The sequence below is a fragment of the Corvus cornix genome, chromosome 3 (assembly GCF_000738735.6).
Source record: "Corvus cornix cornix isolate S_Up_H32 chromosome 3, ASM73873v5, whole genome shotgun sequence".
NCBI lineage: Eukaryota > Metazoa > Chordata > Aves > Passeriformes > Corvidae > Corvus > Corvus cornix.
In genome coordinates this window covers 35,718,563-35,736,622 of record NC_047056.1, presented here as the reverse complement: position 1 = coordinate 35,736,622, position 18,060 = coordinate 35,718,563, and the positions used below count along the sequence as shown (strand labels likewise).

Below are 18,060 nucleotides of genomic sequence, written 5' to 3'. Positions count from 1 at the left end.
GGAGTTAGGTGTCTAAATGACTTCTAGGGGATATTGTCTTGAAAGCTTGAGAACCCCATCCTGAGGTGAAGCAAAATATATTGGAAGTGCCGGATATTTATTGTACTCAGGCATAACCAGAAGTTTTGTCCTGCTAACGTAATCCATCTTCTGTTACTCTAAGGACCAGTTGAATTTCTGTGGTAACAAACACCCTTCCTCTACTCCCAGAAAGCTTAGACTTAACTGGCAACATCTGGAACCAAGGAAACTTCAGATGACCCAACTCTGTAGTATCAAAATCTCTATGTGATCTGTTCACACTGGGAGAGCAGTGTTCAGTCCTACTGCAGCATCAGGCTGCTTAATGGGGTATGTGTGTCTTTCTCCAAGTAGGAGTGAAGTATGAAACAAGACGTAAATCTGGTCTTTTATTTCTGCCAAGGGAAAAATGTATAAAAAAAGAGCATGGTGATCTCATTATTCCTATTGTTTTTCATTGAGAAATAAGAACAAAGCTTGTGCTACCAGAACAAGTTCTGTCAGAAGAGGTAGGCATCCCAACTGTGAACTAGGACATGCAAGAATGTTTAAGGTTTTTCTCCTGGCCAGCTTATATGTACAAACTCTGCCACTTCTTGGAATGTTCTTATTAATAACTAAGACACATGCTGGTTCTTTAATTTACCATGGATTAAGCTCTCAGGTTTCATCTTGCTGGTCAGACTGAAGAGAGGGGAGATGTCTGGCTGCAGGTGAAGATTGCCCTTTGCTAGGAGATGCTGAGGTCTCTTCTGAACGAGACCAAGAGGCTCTATTTCTTATATATTCCTGTAATTGTCTTTTGCTGTCCCCTTGCTGAGCAAGATATTAGGGGCAGATCAATGAACTCCAACCCCAGCTTTGCTTTTAATGGCAGAATTACTTCTGCTGGTCGTAACTCAGTTTTTCCCTCTGCAAGGGTAACTCTGTGTGGAAACCTCTAATCCTGGTCTTCTTAATCTGAAAGCCACAACATGACTACAGGGTTATTGCTTTGCACCTGGCTATGTATTTCTGCTCTGAAAAAAAGAGCCTGTAGGCTCTAATGTTGTGGGTAGCCCAACATGAGGGAGATGTTTCAGCTAAGCCTTGGCCCTTGATTATCAAGGGTATGATACATCATTGTATGTCCAGCTGCACCAGACTGGAGCCAAAGATGGAATGTGAGGCCTCTCTTTCTGGCCCCGTGCTCATTTCCAGCAAAAGTGTTGCTCCCTCTTGTGTAGTCTCTGTGCCTCTCTTTCCTTGTTTGAGCTCTTCCGTGGGGTTCGGGTGGGCAGGATCGCAGATAGTCTTGCCTCCTGAAGATGGTGAAGATGAATGAATGAATTTGTTTGGTTTTGGATATGCAAATTTCTCAACAGATTCACAGCCATAGATGTAGGATACTGAGTTTGTGGTCCCAGCTTGTCTAGAAGTTTACCCTTTAGATACAAATGCTGAAAGAGCTGAGTTTGGTGTCGCTGCAGCCAAGTGGCCCATTTGCTCTCTCTTGGTTTTTCTGTCAGCGCAATACAGATTCCTGTAGCACAAACAATTCATCACAGGTATTGAGAGCAAGACAGGGACATTTGAATGGCATTCTAGGTACTATGCTACCTGTGAAACTGCATTTTATATTATTGTTGTCAAGGCTGTAGCTGGACAGTAAGAAGGAGAGGAATTTGCTTACTAGGATGAAAATTGAAGTTTTCTAGGGGTTTAAACAGTTTACAGGTTACTCAATTTTAATTGATGTAAACCCTTCCAGCAAGGAGGCAGAAGGGGATTTACCAAGCTTGGAAATAATTAAAATCATGCTGGAACTTTCCTAACAGGTACTAAATGTGACATAGTGTGTGGTCTCTCTGACAGAGTTGCTTTTCCCTATAAATGGAAAAGTGCAACATCAGATGTTTCAATGCATGCAAATAGATAAACAGCTCTTTTATGACATATTAAGAACAGTTTGGTTTATGGCTTTTTAGATGTATCTTAAAATCTTGTTTTATAATGACTTTAGCAGAGCTGTCCAATTTCCAAGATGTGCATCTAAAGCAGGATGAGGTTTGTACCTGGTTTTTATTAACTATATTACCAGCTAAAAATAAACCAAGTTGCAGACAGCTGACAGCAATGTGGACTCTCAATGTGTTTCATTAAAAATAATAATAATTCTTGGGGGCATGGAGGCAGAAATCAAGCTCTCTTTGTCTCCTGGAAGCTGTTTTGCTCATCTGGGAGACGAAAGTAACCTGTCTTTGAAATTTACTGATATTCATTAAGATCACTGGACTTTGAATGGTGCTTTAATTAATTATGAACTTTAACCCCATGTTTTAGTGTGTTCCTGGACAAAATACGTGGCTTTGTCATGCCTTGCTGGCAGAGAAGTTCTCTGGTAGTGTGTATAAAAGGATCCTGGGGTTGTATATCAAAAATTGAAAACTGCAAATGCAGAGTTACAATTAGGGTGGTCTGATTTTTTTTTTTCTTTTTCTTTTAAACCAGCATAGGGATGTGGTGATCTCCCTAATTTGTTCTTTACTCAAGTCTGAGTGCCTTTGTGAGGAACTGACTCAAACTGACTTAGGAGCTGAAGTTTCAATGGAGGAATTCACTGGACCTCTGCAGGAGTCCAAGCAGTTACTGAGCACAGGTTGAGGGCCAGTACCTTGAAAGAAGCAATATCAGAAAGATACAATCTGGCCAAGGCTAGACAAAGGAAAAGAAGTATTCTAGAAAGACACTGGGCTACTTTCCAGCCTTACCGTGTAAGCCTATGCTGCTACTGCAATTCATTTACCCAAGAGTCATGTGTCACTGAAGGCTGTCTTTTCAAATGGCGCTGCTATCTAGCAGTCAGACCTAAAAGGCAATAAACCACATGCATTTAAGCTGAAAACATGATGTACCTCCTAATAAATTTGGAGACCACTTCTGTGGCATAGTTTAATCTTGCTGGGTTTGGTGAACATCTGTAAACATGTTTTTGTGTGTTGGATAAAAGAAAGACTCTAAAAAATTTGAAGTAGAGTTTTGATACCTGTTTTTGATAACTGAATAGAATGTTTTTGGAGCATGGGAAAGCATGCATTCTGCAACTGATTTTGACCAATATCTATGCAAGAACGAGAGAGCAAAGGAAAAAAAATCCAACCAACAAACCAAACACTGGAAAGGAAAAGATAGAGTTCTAATTTCTAGTTATTTTTGAAGTGCTATTCAGTGGCCTGAATTCCCTTGCCTGGATTTACATTGGCATAAATTGTAATTTGTTTCCTATCTTTAAAATTTAACTTTTAGGATGCAGTAAATTAAAAAAATGAAAAAGTCAGTAAAATGTAATGGCCAGATTAGGGACTTAAGTGTTTGCGAATGTGTTGCTCTATAGGTTTTCCTCTCTTAAAGCCTGACCACAAAGTTTGGCTGAAGACATGCTATGCATTGACTGGAGTTGTATTGATATTTTGGAACATGAGAATAGCTAACAGTATTTTACAAGGCATTTGGTTTTTAAAAACTAAGGGGAAAGCTTAGATTCTTTGATTACTTGGTGACCATTACAATAAACACAGACTTCTACACTAAAACTCAGTGAGCAAACAAGGCACTGTTTATTATCCATGTCTTAAATTGCATGGCTGCTTCACCTGCTGCCATAGGTAAGTTTGCTGCATGTAGTGCTTAATTGATACTGTAGGTATCAAAGACACTGAAGTGCTATTTAGAACTTTAAAAGGATTAAGATCTTTTGAAGGTGAGGGGCATTTTCAACAGCTGGTCACACCTGTGTACCCTCTTCCCAGTGGTTTGGGAGTGGTTCTTTGTTAGAGCCTTCACTTAGGAAGCATCCTGGACCAACCCCGCTCCTGCAGGCGCCTGGTTCCTGAAGTCAGGTGGGGAATTCCCCCCTCCTCTGTTTGTGCTGGCCCAGGTCTTCAGGGAGAGACAGGAGTACATGTGGTTCCTGTTAGTTCAGAAAACAGAAACATCTGGGGAAGACGTGAATGACTTACTGGCTCAGTTCAGCAGGAGGAAAATCTCTGACAGTTCATTCTGGACAGAGATCCTCTCTATTATATGCTGAAGCAGGGAGCAAATGCACATAAAATCACATAAAATACAGCTCAAAACAGCAGGAGATGGGCAGTCATGCTGCCTTACATTGCCTTCCTCTCTTCCTGCCTATGGGGATGCCTCCTAAAGAAAGTGAAGGGAAGGTTTTTCTCATCCAGTGAGAGTGGGGAAGGATGCTCTGGAAGAACACTTCCTAGGGACAGCAGTTCCCTGGGTGATGCCCATATGGATTTAAGAAGAAAGGAAAGTGAACCAGTGGTGAACATATTTGCTATATGTTCACTGTAAAAAAAACTTGAAGGAAAATGCTTATAGCACTGTGGGTAATTGTGATTAACAAGAAGGTAGAATGACTAGACCAGCTCCAGGAGGCCCTGCTTCGTCAGGGTGTCAGGTCAGATGACTTCCAGACGTTCCTTCTCATCTCCAGCAGTCTGTGATTCTGTGACATCAGGCAGTTGGGTTAGACTGTGCAACACGGCCTAGCTAAAACAGTGGCGTTTATTTCCTCAATCCCTAAGTGTGTTCCACCAGTGAAAGAATTTTTTCCTAACCTAACTGCATCACCAACAGTGTTCTGTAGCTTAACATTTCTGTTTCTAGGCAGACCAAGATACAGCTCTCTAGTATTTGGTGTGGGAGTAGTAAGGGCAGGATGTGGAGCATCAATAACCTGAATGGTAGGTGTTTGGTATGAGCAGGCTGGCTGTGCTCTCTTGTCTGGGGAGATAAAAGAGCAGATGGGATGAGTTGCCCTTTGCAAGGGCATGTGTGTCTTCATCAATAACAACCTGTGGTCCCTAGGGTACCCTGGGGAGCTGTTGTATGTGGGGATGGGGCAAATTACCATTAGCAGCTGCTCCTGTTCTCTTTCCTCAGCTTCATTCTCCTCCATGGGATAAAGCATTTCTTTCTATTCTCTCTGGCCTGTTATTTCTCTTCCTCTGGTGTGTTCTCCTTCTCACTTCTCAACTGTCCCAATTTTCCCTATACTTATTCCTCCGAACACAGAGAATCTTCTTTGCTATTGACCCTGACGAACAACTGCTTCTATTAGCATATGATCAAACTTTGCTGGATTTCCCCAGAAGGCAGACAGTGCCTTTATTAGAAAAATCAAAATTTGTATATATGGCTTGGGTTAAGTGAGGTAATTGATTTTTGCCACCTAGAGTTGCGTGTATTTCAAGGAAATTTTTGAAGAAAAGAGAGGGATGACAAATCCTCAGGGAGGAACTTGTTCATAATTACATAGAGACCTTGGCTGTATATGAATGTAAGGATGCAGGAAGCTGTGCTAACTGGATCTTTGCTAGGGAAAATGTTAATGTTCTGATGGCAATAGAGTCTGGGGGCTATAAAAAGAGCTAAAGAAGTCCAATCACTTCATTAACTGACTCTTCATAAATCCTAGAAAGAGGGATCTGTCCTCTTGAGAGCAAAAGTTAACCTTAGTATCCAACCCTCATGCATCTCTTCTGCTTTCAGTTTCAGTCATTCACACAATTGATGAAGCATCTATTTATTCCAGGAACTTCCCTTTCTGTTCTGCTGTGCAGTTTTATGGCTTTATACCCAATAAAAACTACTGTCTGCACTTAACTCTGGGAACAGGCTAGAGCTATTTACTCAAGCAGAAAAGTATTGTATTAGGGTGAAAGATCCCTTGTGAAGATAGGAAAGGAATCTTACTGGCTTTAAGTAAGGCGTGAAGATACTTGAACAGCCTTGTATAATCAATACATTATGAGACAAATGTTTTGTATTCTGTCTCTGCTGATGCCTTCAAGGAAATGAGTACCTTAACCTTCAAATTGTCAGTGTGCTGTAAATCTGCACATACAGGTGCTAAATATCTTAATGCCTTCAGGAGCAGGTGTTCTTTTGTACAAGGTTTCAGTTCAGGTATAATGTCATGAGAGGATCTGCCTTGTAATTCTGTGGACAACCTTCTCAATTGAAATATTTTTTCTTTCCCTCCTTTATGGGAATTCTTCCTTGCTTGATTTTTTTAAACACTATCTGTGATGATTGTGGCCAAAGCCCCACTGGCTGATCTGCCCCCAGCTTGCTGTGGCACTGGTGCTCCTCATATACTTGAAAGATGCAGGCTGGGCAGGACTTTAGACACATGAGAGAAAGAATTCTTATCTGGAGAAAGCTGGTGGAAAACGCTTCTCTTTTGGTTTTGTGCCACCTGGAAGGGTTGCCCAGAAAGCTTCCCTGCATGGTATATTGTTCTGGAGTGCAGGTACAGCTCTTCCTCTCTTCTGCCAGAAACAGAGAGAGGAACAGAGTTATGTCTTGGAACAAGCTGAAGCACAACACTGTGTCCCAGCAGCAATACACATAAATGAAGGGAAGGAAAATGAACTTTGTTACAATGAGACAAAGGTTCATTTAGGAGTCTCATTTTTTCGTGTGGGTAATTATTGTGAAGTTTGAGTTTACTTTCTGGTGGTGCTTTTTTAAACTTGAATGTATCTAAATTTCCTGAGCCACAGAAGATTAATAGCCTCACAATTTATGCTTTTCTCTGAAGAGTGAAAAAGTGTAATTAAAAAGAAGATACACAGTTGAATTAAATTTTTGAACTGCAGCTTGGAAATACTTCACAGAACACAAAGCATAAAGTAAGCATGGGGTATTGTTGCATGCTCTTGTGCAAATAATTGCAAACCATACTTGCTTTGTGAAGTTAAACTTTGTCTTGCTTGGTCAATATAGCTTTTGTACTGGCAGCAAGGTGTCACGTTCCACATGTCCACGTCTGTTATGATGAGCAAAACAGTCTAAGTAAGTGGAGGGTGTTCTGTTATTTTTAGCAGAGAAAACGCAATTATGTGAAATCCCGTTTGTTATCATGAGAAGTCCAGAAGCCTGTTTCTGCATGGTAACAGTTATGCTCTTACCAGAACTCAGGTTTGGAGAAGGGAGATTGTGGAAATAAAGCCATTACTGAAAACATACAAATAATACCAGAGATTAAGCCCTGTCCTGGAGCATGCCACAATATACATGCCATTTTTTCTTAGGGGGAATTGAGCAAGCCTGGATACAGCTGAAGGCAAAACTATAGTGTGAGAACAACCAACTGATACCAAACTCTTCCTGCTCAGCTTGCGCAAATAAATGACACTAGACCGCTCTGAATAGACCTTCTAGATCAGAAGTGTTTCTGTCTGGTGTAGTGCCGCCTTCTTCTACTCTCTCTGAATGTCAAGAGGAAGATTCCCCCAAAAGGTGCTCAGACTGTTGCAGCTGGACTGTCTCTTCCTCCCTGTTGTTCTCAGGTACTGGGGATGCCAAGGAGAGGAAAATGACAGAACTATCCATGACTTTTTGCTGTAGACTTGTTTTGTTCTCAAATCCTGCAGCCGATCCCATGTGTTTTGTTCCTTAGCTCTCGTTTCCATGTTTGCTACCTCCCAGATCTATTATTTGAGTTAATCAGCAGTCAGGGCTTACTGTTTTGACATCCTTTGTTTGTCCAAGCTGTTCAGAAAAACCATCACTCATCCTGTCTTCAGCCTGGTAAGCTTTGGTCCTGATTCTCTGTTTGATGTTCCCTGCTACTGATGTGAGTATCTTTAATACCATATGGATTCTTATCACCCTAATCCTGCCATATTGTGCCTGTAGATATATTTACAAGCAATGTAAAATCACCACCTCTCTTTTCCTGGAAATCAGAGACCCTGTGCACACTTCCTTCCCAGCTGAAATCTTGCTGTAGTCCGGACATATATTTTCCTTGAACAGCTCTCAGCCATTCCAGCAAACAACTCATATATAGCTCTGCAGTTGATTTATGCACCGTTAATGGGTCCCCGGTGAATCCACTCCCTTCCCTACCTCTGCCCATGTGCACTTGAAATGCCTCAGCATCCTGTATCTCCTGAGTTAACTATACTGATGGATTGCTGTCCCCAGACAGCCAGCAAAGACCCAGAGCATAGGGACTTGAGAGACTCTTTTTTGATTTGGGTAGCCCCAGCTCTGTGCTGGTGCCAACAGGGGTTGCACAGATCCTGGATATCCCCCACACTTGTTGCTCAGGTTCTGATGAGCCTTTTTCCTTATTGTTATATTATTGTTATGGATTTCAGCAGCTCTGAACTGACTTCTGCTGAAGCCAGCAAGTTTCTATTGGTTTTGTAAGGTCTGTAGTGGTACACTTGACTGGTATAAACATATTCCATATCAACCCTTCTGGTTCAGCCTACTTGCTTCCCTTCCTTGTTTTATGTAGCGGGATGGTCTGACAATTACTGGCTCTCCAAGAAATGTATGCTTAATTCCAGGCTTCCTGTTTGGGGGGTTTGTGGGCTTTTTTGCTTTATGATGTTTGTTTTGGTTTTTTAATACCTTATCTCAGCCTGAATAAAGGATGTTAGTAAAATTCTGGGAGATGGGCTGAGTGTATGTGCACATACACAGAGAAAGCAAGCGTGAATGACATTTGGCTTTCCCAATCCATTGAAATCACTACAACCTGAGCAAGAAGACTTTTAAAGGAAAACTCTTGCCTTGAATACAGCTGCTTAGTTTCTTCTTGCTTTTCTTCATGAAGAAAGAGCAACCTGTATTTGCCTAGTATTGATGTGGTGACCCAGTCACAGGTTGGTGAAGGAGGTATTCTTGGCTTTTACCCAGGGACACCCGCTCTGAATCAGCGCTGTCCCACTGGCCAGCCCCTGCCATGTACACACTGCACGGGATATCTCTGGACACTACACCTACTCCACAGGCCCTTAGCTATTCCTAGGAGGTCTCTGTAAGTTGTCTTCAACTTGTCCTCCTCCTGAACCTCCTCCTGTCCTCAGCCTGAACTTAGATCCTGCCCCCCCCAGGAGAAACTTCAGCTTAAAAATATCTCAAATCAGAAGGAAGCTACTGCTCATCAGTCTGCCCAGCCTCCTGTCTCACCTAGCTCTTGTTCCACTTCCCTGGGCTTAGGGAAAATGTGGTCATTTCTAAGACAGGTCTGAACTAAGCAGACCTGTGTAGCAGACTGGGGAAAAGACGACCAGGAGTGGGGGAGATGCTTCATCATGAAGAAATGTTTTACATTTGCAGTAACAGCCACCCTTCACCATGGGATTGCCTTCATTTTGTGCGAGTTTGCTCTGCAAGGGCACATTAAGGCCTGTTTGGCCCTGGGATTTCCATTCCTGGCACTCCTGCTATACACTCAGGCCAAAAGAGCATGAATTGGTCCCAGGGTCGGGAGTATATAGATGCCAGCACTATATATAGGAGGGGGAAAGGGAAAGAAAAACCAGTCTGTGGGCTTGAAAATAGGGGAGATGGAAGTAAATGAGATGCCAAAGGGAAGAATCATAGCATAGGAGATTGTGCAGGCTGAGGAGAGATTAACAGGTATTAGAAGAATGCAAAGGACATGAGAAAATTCAGATCAGTGCCAAGGTGAGCAGCAGGGAATGTTCTTAGCAAGGAGCATTCGGAAGTTGAACACAGATGGCAAGGTATGAAAGGCAGGCAGACCTGAGAAGCTGTACGGGCAGCATGGAGGAAAAACCTTAAAATCCAGAAATGGGAAGAAGGTGCAAAGCATATGAACAAATATCTAAAATAATACTACTTTCCAAATCAGAAATAATAATTTTGTTTATCTTGATGTTAGAAAGCTGTGTATAAACTAAGCAATGGTAGTGTAAGAATAATTTTATTTAGTATTTTGGTAACACAATGATACATCTCAAAATGACCATAGAATTTAGCTTGCTAAATGACTGCATACATTCTAAATAGGTGCTACTAAATTTGAGTAACTTCACAGATTACATGAGACATTATGTGACCAACAGCTATACAGTGTGTAACCCCCTGACTGACACGAGCAGTGTGGAGGGATTTTGCACTAGTAGCCAATGCACAGTTAAAGCTTTTGGAAGAGTACAAAATTGCAAAAGCCGTTTCTTATTAAAATATGTATTGATGATCCTTGCATTAGAATAGCTATTCAGCCGTAGGTTACATACTTCATTCCTTTTAATAACAGTACTTACAAAGGTACAAGAAAAATTGTCTTGCTAGCATTTGATCTAATGTAGATCTCCATATGAAAATGCTGAGTATCTTATAAAGCTTTTCACAGGTATAGGCTAAGTTCTGGGGTATCACAGACTTGTACGTAATTCAGAAAAACACCTGAGGTTACTCCATGTGTATGTAGCAGAAAGCTTTGTTTAGCTCTGAAAAGATATTATAGATGCCAAAGAAGTCAGAGACTTTAAACAGGTACATTATGACTGTGTGGGGTTATAGAGCAGTGCTTGTAGGCTTGATTCAGGTTTTTAAAATCAGTAGCAAAGCTTGTACTTAAGATTGGGATTGTGTTGTTAACCCAGCTCTTCCCAGAGTCAGTAGGAGCTCTGTCCCTGCTGCTAAGGTGACAAAGACTGGTCATCTATGGGAAGTCACAGTGCAAATCCTTACTTGCTTGGGCCTCAGCAGAGATACCTCACTTTGTAGCACTGTACCCTTATTTTTTTAGCTCTACAAATACCTTGTTAAGTACTTGGCTGAGCACAGCAAGTCATGTGAGATACTCTCATGTCTGATGGATTTCATATGTAACTGAAGGTGATCTGCAGCTCCAAAGAAGTGCCTAGCACTTTTAAAATCAGGCTGTTTGCTTTCTAGAGAAATATGGAGCTTTGTGTATACAAACATTAGCTGGAGGTTCAATGCCATGAAGTTTCATGTGTGTTTTACTTTGAAATAAGAGGTGTTTTAAAAAAAAATTTATGAACTTTGCCTCGCAAATACTTTAAAAGTACTTTTTCTTCAGTTAATGTGTACTTTAATGTAACATGTAACATTACTTTTCCTTCTGAGACTTTGTTCCAAACAGATTGTACTACAAGTACATAGTTGATTTTCAGATATACTATTTAACTCAGCCTAACAGAATGATTAGTGAGTAGGGGTGTTATTTGCTGTATGCTTTACTTGAGGCTTGTGGCATTCATGTTTTAATATAAACCCCCCAATCTCACTTCTAATTACCTTGGCCAGTGTGGATTTTACTGGACTTGCCTACATGCCTAGGGACAACGATATTAACTCCTTCCTAGAGAAACATAAAGTTCAGCTGTACCTTTATAAATCTAATTCAAATACTTATTTTGTTCCTGAACATGCTAATGAACAGATTAGCATATGATTTGTATCACCCTTGCCATCTAGTCACATAGGAATTCTGATCTTTCAAAACTACGGAAAGTTACTATATTAGGACATTCTGTTCATTTTCATATAAAACATGAATTTTAGTTTCAAGCATGCTTACAAGCAAGACTTTTATTTTTTTAGGCATTTAGGTAAACATTTTGGAATGCTGAAGGCAAGACTTTACATTGTCATTTTACCAAAAATCATTTGAACACTTATTATTGAGGCATTAAAGTACATCCCAGCAGCCACAACACCAGAGCTGCCATGAACCTGTGGCAGTTTCCAGTGAGTGAATTCAGAAGCAGGCTGTAGTGTTCTGAGCAACTGAGCAAAACAAATTTCTTTGTTTTTTAATAAGAGATTTCACTTGGGAATGTGGAGTCTCTGAAGGCAAACTTAGAGTTAAGGCATAGTGCATGGTGACATGGAAAGGCTTGTAGAGACAGTTCCGGGAGATACTCCAACCAGTCAGTAGATAAAAAACACTTTACAATGGCAACTTTTGTGAACAAGCTAGAAAAGAAAAGGCTTACTTTCAAACTGCATATGTTTTATCATTTAATATCTTGTTCCCCTGGCTCTCCTGGAATTAAAAAGACAACTGAATTATACCTTGTACAGATTTTCTTCCTGCTTTTATAAGGTGTAATATTGGCTATGTACCAAAAATATCACCAGAACAAACTATGAGTTATATAAGTCTAAAAAGGGCAAGGGGGATTATCTTTAGATGCAAGGTTTATTGCTTAGGCATTTGCTGAGAGCTGGCTTTCACTGGCTGCTTTCTCTGCTTGCAGTCTTTGGACAGCCTGATCGAGCAAATCCATAGTATCTCTAAGTGTAACATTCAAGGTGAATGGCTTAGGTTTAATGGTCAGCCCATAGGTAAAGTCCATTTTAGGGTCCTCATTTGGATTAGCAGTAAAATTGCACTGATGCACCAGTATGGAGGTAAAGAGAAAGAGCTGCACCTTGGATAACTCCTCTCCAATACACCGACGTTTTCCCAATGAGAAAATCATCACGCTACTGGTAAGATCTTTATTGATGAACCCATTCTCATCCAGGAATCTCGTTGGATCAAAATCTTCTGGGTTGGACCATTTTGCTGGGTCATGATTCACTGACCACTGATTTACAAAGATGACGGTGTCCTTGGGAATGAGGTAGCCCATGATGAAGGTGTTGGTGGTGGTGGCGTGTGGGATAGTCACAGGCACAAAGCTGCTGAAACGCATGGATTCATACAGGAAAGCCATGATGTAGGGCAGGTGAGGCTGATCTTCAACACATGGCAGACGGTCTCTTCCAACAATCCTATCCACTTCTTCTTGCATTTTAGCCTGCACTTTTGGGTACCTGTCATTTAAAGCAAGATGTATGTACATACGTAATGCTTTCAAAGGATTTTTCTTACAAACAATCCTTGCTGTAAACATTTTTCACAGAACCTTACCCCTACCCTAAATAATGTAGTTCGAGCAAAGTTTAAATATATTGCAGGAATGCATAGACTTCAATTGAATTCTTTGAGAGAAAAATCCAAACTTCCCATGCACTAGTGTAATTTTAGATTTGCTCAGTTTTTACTTTAATATCCCATGTAACTGATTCTCAACATAAAAAACAACAATCACCTAAAGTGTGCTGAGACTGAATATTCTGATCCAATTTCAAAAATTAATTCTAAAACTAGAATTATTTGTCTCTTCTAAGTATTGGATTTTCCATGGGAACAAGAATTTGATTTTCCAACTCTGTACATGACTTTTAAAAGTTAGTATGGAGTTTTTTATCACCAGACATATTTCAAACATTTGAAAGCCTGTAGGTTTCTAAACTAGAAAAAAAAAAACCTCAATTCTTAAATTGTCAGAATGGCTTTATGAACATCCCACTTTTAGTTTGAGAATGTATTTTCTAATTAATATCAAAATATGTTTTCTCTATAATGTATTTAAAGAAATCTGGACAGTTTGGGAGACCACACAGTAACCAAACAAGATCAAAATGTTAATACATCTTGACATCTTTCGCTTGTCTAAAGGCACACATTCTGCCAAGGAGCCTTCATTTGCTTTAAGTATTCACGTTTGGCTTCTGCATCCTTGCTTTTTCCTCCTGCAGCAGACTCACATGTCAAATGCCGGGCAAACATGAGAAATGAGGAGAAACCCAAAAAGTTACGTGAACACTGGGGGTGTTAAATATTTGCCTGTTTTTTCAAAATGCGACTGAGTAGATAATGTTTGCATAAGCTTACAAATTATGCAGGCGATGAAAGAGAAAGCCAGGATAGGCAAGAAAGACAGTGTAATGGCACCTTCTCTTAAACCACCTCCCCTCGCCGAGTTTCCCCGATGGACGGGCTGGTGCCAGGGCAGCGCTCCCGCCGGCTGCCCAAGGGGTCTGCCTTGCCCTGTCACGCAATGGCGAGGAAGGCACACACATCGGCAGCTTAGCATAATAGCGGGTTTGTAAACCGGTGCACGAACTCTTTATCGTGCTTAAGCAGTTGTTATCCTGTTCCTATGATCTCCTTGATCTTGACCTGCTAAAATCTGTTACTTTCAGGTTTTACTCTGCCTTTCTGCCAGCCTCTCTTTATGCAACATAACCCGACCGCCTGAGTAGGGTGGGCTTGTGTCGGATTTTTTTTTTTTTTAATATACTTTCTTATCTCTTTCTGGCAGGTTTCCCAGAGCTTCCGTGTTAGTTAATCGGAGGCCGCTGAGGTACTCGGCGCTGCACGGGCTGGCGCTGCCCGGTCCCGCAGACCCGCGACCCGACGGCGGGTCCCTGCCGGGGCCGCGCCCCCGGCTCTGCCCGGACCCCGAGCTCCATGCCCTGGCTCGGGCCCGCTGCTCCCGCCGCGGGAGCCCTCCCAGCAGCGCCTTCGTCCGTGCGGCGCAATTTAAACGGGGCTCGCCTGGGGCTGGCGGGCGCTCGCACCCCGGGCGGGCTCGCATGTCCCCCCCACCCCGGGCCGGTGGGGCGCCCCGGTGTGCTGCCGCCTCCGCCGGCACATACCTGATGAGGAAGATGAGGAGCCACTGCAGGGCGGTGGAGAGGGTGTCCTGGCTGGCGCCGAAGATGTCGGTGACAGTGGCGGGCACGTGCTCGAGCTGCAGCCACGGCTGCTCCCGCTGCAGGCGGATGAAGGCGTCCATCATGTCGCGGGGGGCGGCCCCGGGGCGCAAGCTGCGCTGGTGCTGCAGGAACTTGCCGCGGACGAAGCCGTAGAAGTCGCGGTTGAGGTCGCGGAAGGCGCGGTAGGCGGCGCGGATGGGGCTGGGGAAGCGCTGGAGCCAGGGCAGCGCGTCCACCAGGCTGCCGGCGCCCACGGCCCGCCCGAACTGCTCGTTGCGCCCCACGATCCGCAGGAACTCGCCGTCGCCGTGGCTGTAGCGGCGGCCGAAGCACAGGGCGCTCATCACGTTGGCCACAGCCACCACCAGGACGCGCGAGGGGTCGAGGAAGGCGCCGCCGGCGCTGCCGCGCACCAGCAGCGCCACCAGCGCCCGCGCCTCGCCCACCAGGTGCTGCTCGAGCAGGCGGCGGGTGGCGGGGCTGCCCGTGGAGAAGGCGCGCACCGTGGCGTGCGCCGCCCGCCGGTGCAGCTTCCAGAGCTCCGAGTATCCGCCGAAGGCCAGGCTGAGCCCGCCCGACACCAGCTGGAAGGACGGGAAGGGCGGGCGGCCGGCGAAGGCGGCCCCCTGGCGGACGAGGGCCTGGCGGATGGCGCGCTCCCCGTTCAGCACCACGACGGGCCAGCGCCCCAGGCGCAGCTGGAACACGGCGCCGTAGGTGCTGGCCAGCCGGGCGAAGGAGAGGTGCGGGGCGCTGCCCAGCTGCGCCGCGTTGCCGATCAGGGGCCAGGGGAAAGGGCCCGGCGGCGCCCGTCGCTGGCCCTGCCGCCGGCGCTGCTGATGCTGCAGGAGGAGCTTGCCCAGGTGGATGGCGGCGAGCAGGCAGAGGAGGAGCAGGAGGGAGCTTTGCAACGGGGGGATGCCGCCCAACGCTTCCCCGAGCTTCTCGAGGGCCATGCTGCAAGGGAAAGGGAAAAGTCAGTGGTCAGCGTCCCCACGGGGGAGGAACCTTCAGGTCCCGCGGGCAAGGGGAAGCCCGGACGGGGCGCGCTGGCGTGGCGGAGGTGAGCGCCGGCAGCTGTCCCAGCGCTCGGACTCCGGGCAAGTCCTTGCTGTGTTCTCCTCGTGTGCCTAAAGTCCCCCGAATCCTGTGCAAAAGACAAGGGATAATGGATAATCCAGTTCCTAATAAGAGATCGAAGTCGTATTTGGCGGGGGGGCCGCTGCTCTCTCTCCGCCGGTAGGGAAAGTTCTCAGCGAGAGCTCCAACAGGTCACGGCTGAGAGAGGCACAGAGGGAAGCAGGAGGATGCTCTCGCCTGATGAGCCTCCTGAGATGCAGGCACTCGCCGTGCGCCGGAGACAGGTTAATTCCACCGCTGCACATCACTCCCTGCGGCAAAAAAAGCCCTTACGAGAAACAGGTTTCCCGCCCCACTGTCGGAATTTCGCGCTACTCTGAAGAAACCTCCGCAGGCGGCCGCGGAGCCCCCTCCTCCCGAACCCTTCCCTCCTCCCCGCACCTTCGTGCCCGTCGCGGCATTGCAGGCTGGCGGTATGCCGCCCCTGCGGGGGATGCCTGAGGACTCGGCGTGGCAGTGCTGACTGGTCCCGCTTCCCATCCCCGTGCCCGGGGACCGCCCGCTCCTACCATTTACTCCAGCCTTTCACAAGCAGGGAGGGGAAGAAGGGGTGAAATAAGTGGCCACGGCGGGCTCCTGTAGCAGAACTGACCTGTTGCACGCTGCTTCCATCCGAGACCTTGGGTAGGATGGAGAGGAGCTGTGCAGCCGGCGGCAGCTCTAATGAACAGCCGCGGGAGGAGAGCGGCGACGGCAGCGTTCAGATCCAAGGCTTTGGGAAACTCATTAGGAGCCCCGGTACCTGTCACCCGGAGCTTGCCAGGCCATGCGCAGGCAAATGCCAGTTGCACCCGATCCCAGCGCAGTTATCACCTTCCCAGCGCTTTAACCCTTCGGAGCTCGCCCCAAGGCAGCCACCTGCCCCGAGCAGCCCCGCGGACCGGGAGCGAGCGGGCTGCTGCGCCCCCTCCCTCTGTCTCTCCCTCCCACCCGCCTGCTGGGCTGCGGGGACGGGACGGGGCCAGCCCAGCCCGCCGCAGGGAGCGAAGGCGAGCGGCTCAGAGGGCGCGGAGAGGACGGCCCGCTGCTCTCAGGCTCAGCCGGCACCGGAGCCGCCACCTCTGGGCGCCTGGCATTGCCACTCCCGGCTTTAAACCCGCCGGCATCCCCGGTGCGCGGCGCGGTGCGGGCGGGACGCGGGCGGCCCCGCTGGCAAATCGCTGCTGCCTGGCCCGTCCCCTGGCTTGAGGGGTCGCACTTATTTGCCAGCTGCCCTTGGGCCCTCGCCAAGCGGAGCGGCTGAGCCGCGGATGCTTTTATGGCCGGGGCCAAAAGTTTTAGCGGAGGAGGTGCCGGGAGGGGAGAGGGGTGGCGGGCGGGCTCGCAGCTCTCGCTGTCGGGAGGCGAAGTCTCGCCTGCATCTTAGGGGCTGAGGAAGCCGAAGAGCTTCCCCTCCTCCGCCTGTCGCCTCCCCGTTGCGTGCGGAGTTAGCATTGCGTGAGCCGGGGCTGGAAAGCCTCCAGCCATCTCCTCCCCGGGCCCCTACCCCTCCTCGCAATACCTGACACCCGCTTCGGGGAGAAGGAGGCTGGGAAGCGCTGGGCAGCTCGCACCCCGGCCGGCTCCGGTGCCCTCCGGCCTCGCCTCCGCCCTGCGCTCGCTTCTCTCCCGCTTACGGCGCCTTTTTACTCCTAAATCTGGCGCCTCCGCCCGCACCGGGAGAGCTGGCGAGAGGCGTGTGGGTACGGCGCTCCAAGCCCCCCCGGGCTTTCCGGCTCCCCCGGGGAGCCGGGACTGCGAAACCCTCAGATATGGAGGAAATCGTTCCCCAAGAAACCAGAATGCCTTTGCTTTGTTGTTGTAATTTTTGCAGTAACAAGAAAAATCTGAAAATACAACATTTTTAAAAGATTCTTTACAATCACATTATGGGAAGAAAATGGGATGTTTTGGTAGCATTTAGGGATTAGACAAAATTAGATGCTGGGAGTCAACCCAGCTCAGGGTGTGAGTCTGGTCCTGGCCAGGCTGCTACTGCTTCTGTCTTTGCTAAGAAGTGTAATCCTGCCTGTTGTCATTGTCCCAGCTCTTCCAGTCGGTGATACTACTTCTTGCTCAGACTAGCATCAGCCTTGGATCATCTGTTGGCTTGGAGCTTCTTCCTGTCACTGGCAAGCAACAGAGACGTCAAAACCACTTTTTCTGAGCAGTGCCAGAAAAAGTGAGCTTCCCTTTCCCAGCCCCACTTCTAGGGTGAACTGGAAGGTTCCTGCAGCCAGCCCAGCACATAGCCCAGCTTCAAGGAGTAGCAAAGACAGCTCCATCCCTAAGGCACTATGGTTAAGGTGTTCTGATGTCTCCATCACGATCAGAAGATTGAACCCAAATTTCACATGCTATAACCACTCAGCTATGGAAAAGTTGTCACCGTTCCCTCCTTCATCTGTCTCATGTCAAAGAAGAGACATGGACTTCTTCTGGCAAAGTTCTAGAAGAAGATCTGGGTGGTATTGATCTCTTGCCACTGAACAGAAGGTCTGTTCTGGGCATTGGATCTAGGTGGTAAAGACTAGCTTGGATTAGTTACCTGAGTTTTGGATTATAGTG

At 46.3% G+C, this 18,060-nt stretch overlaps 2 protein-coding genes across 8 annotated transcripts in view; one reads left to right on the top strand and one right to left on the bottom strand.

Annotated features, from left to right (window-relative positions):
* Positions 1-18,060, top strand: part of RMDN2 (regulator of microtubule dynamics 2) — a 92,098-nt gene that overhangs the window by 62,262 nt on the left and 11,776 nt on the right. The gene's annotated exons all lie outside the window — the stretch shown is intronic.
* Positions 9,754-17,155, bottom strand: LOC104684373 (cytochrome P450 1B1). Of its 4 annotated transcripts, none has more exons than XM_039568221.1 (3): positions 17,015-17,155; positions 14,314-15,330; positions 9,754-12,642 (listed from the first exon to the last, which is right to left on the bottom strand). In XM_039568221.1, exons 2-3 carry the CDS (start codon positions 15,327-15,329, stop codon positions 12,030-12,032), a joined length of 1,629 nt encoding a protein of 542 aa, XP_039424155.1. In that variant the 5' UTR covers position 15,330; positions 17,015-17,155; the 3' UTR covers positions 9,754-12,029. The 4 variants fall into 4 exon arrangements, with proteins under 4 accessions (XP_039424155.1, XP_039424152.1, XP_039424154.1 ...); XM_039568218.1 differs by having other exon boundaries at positions 15,895-17,148; XM_039568220.1 differs by having other exon boundaries at positions 14,314-15,764; positions 16,106-17,146.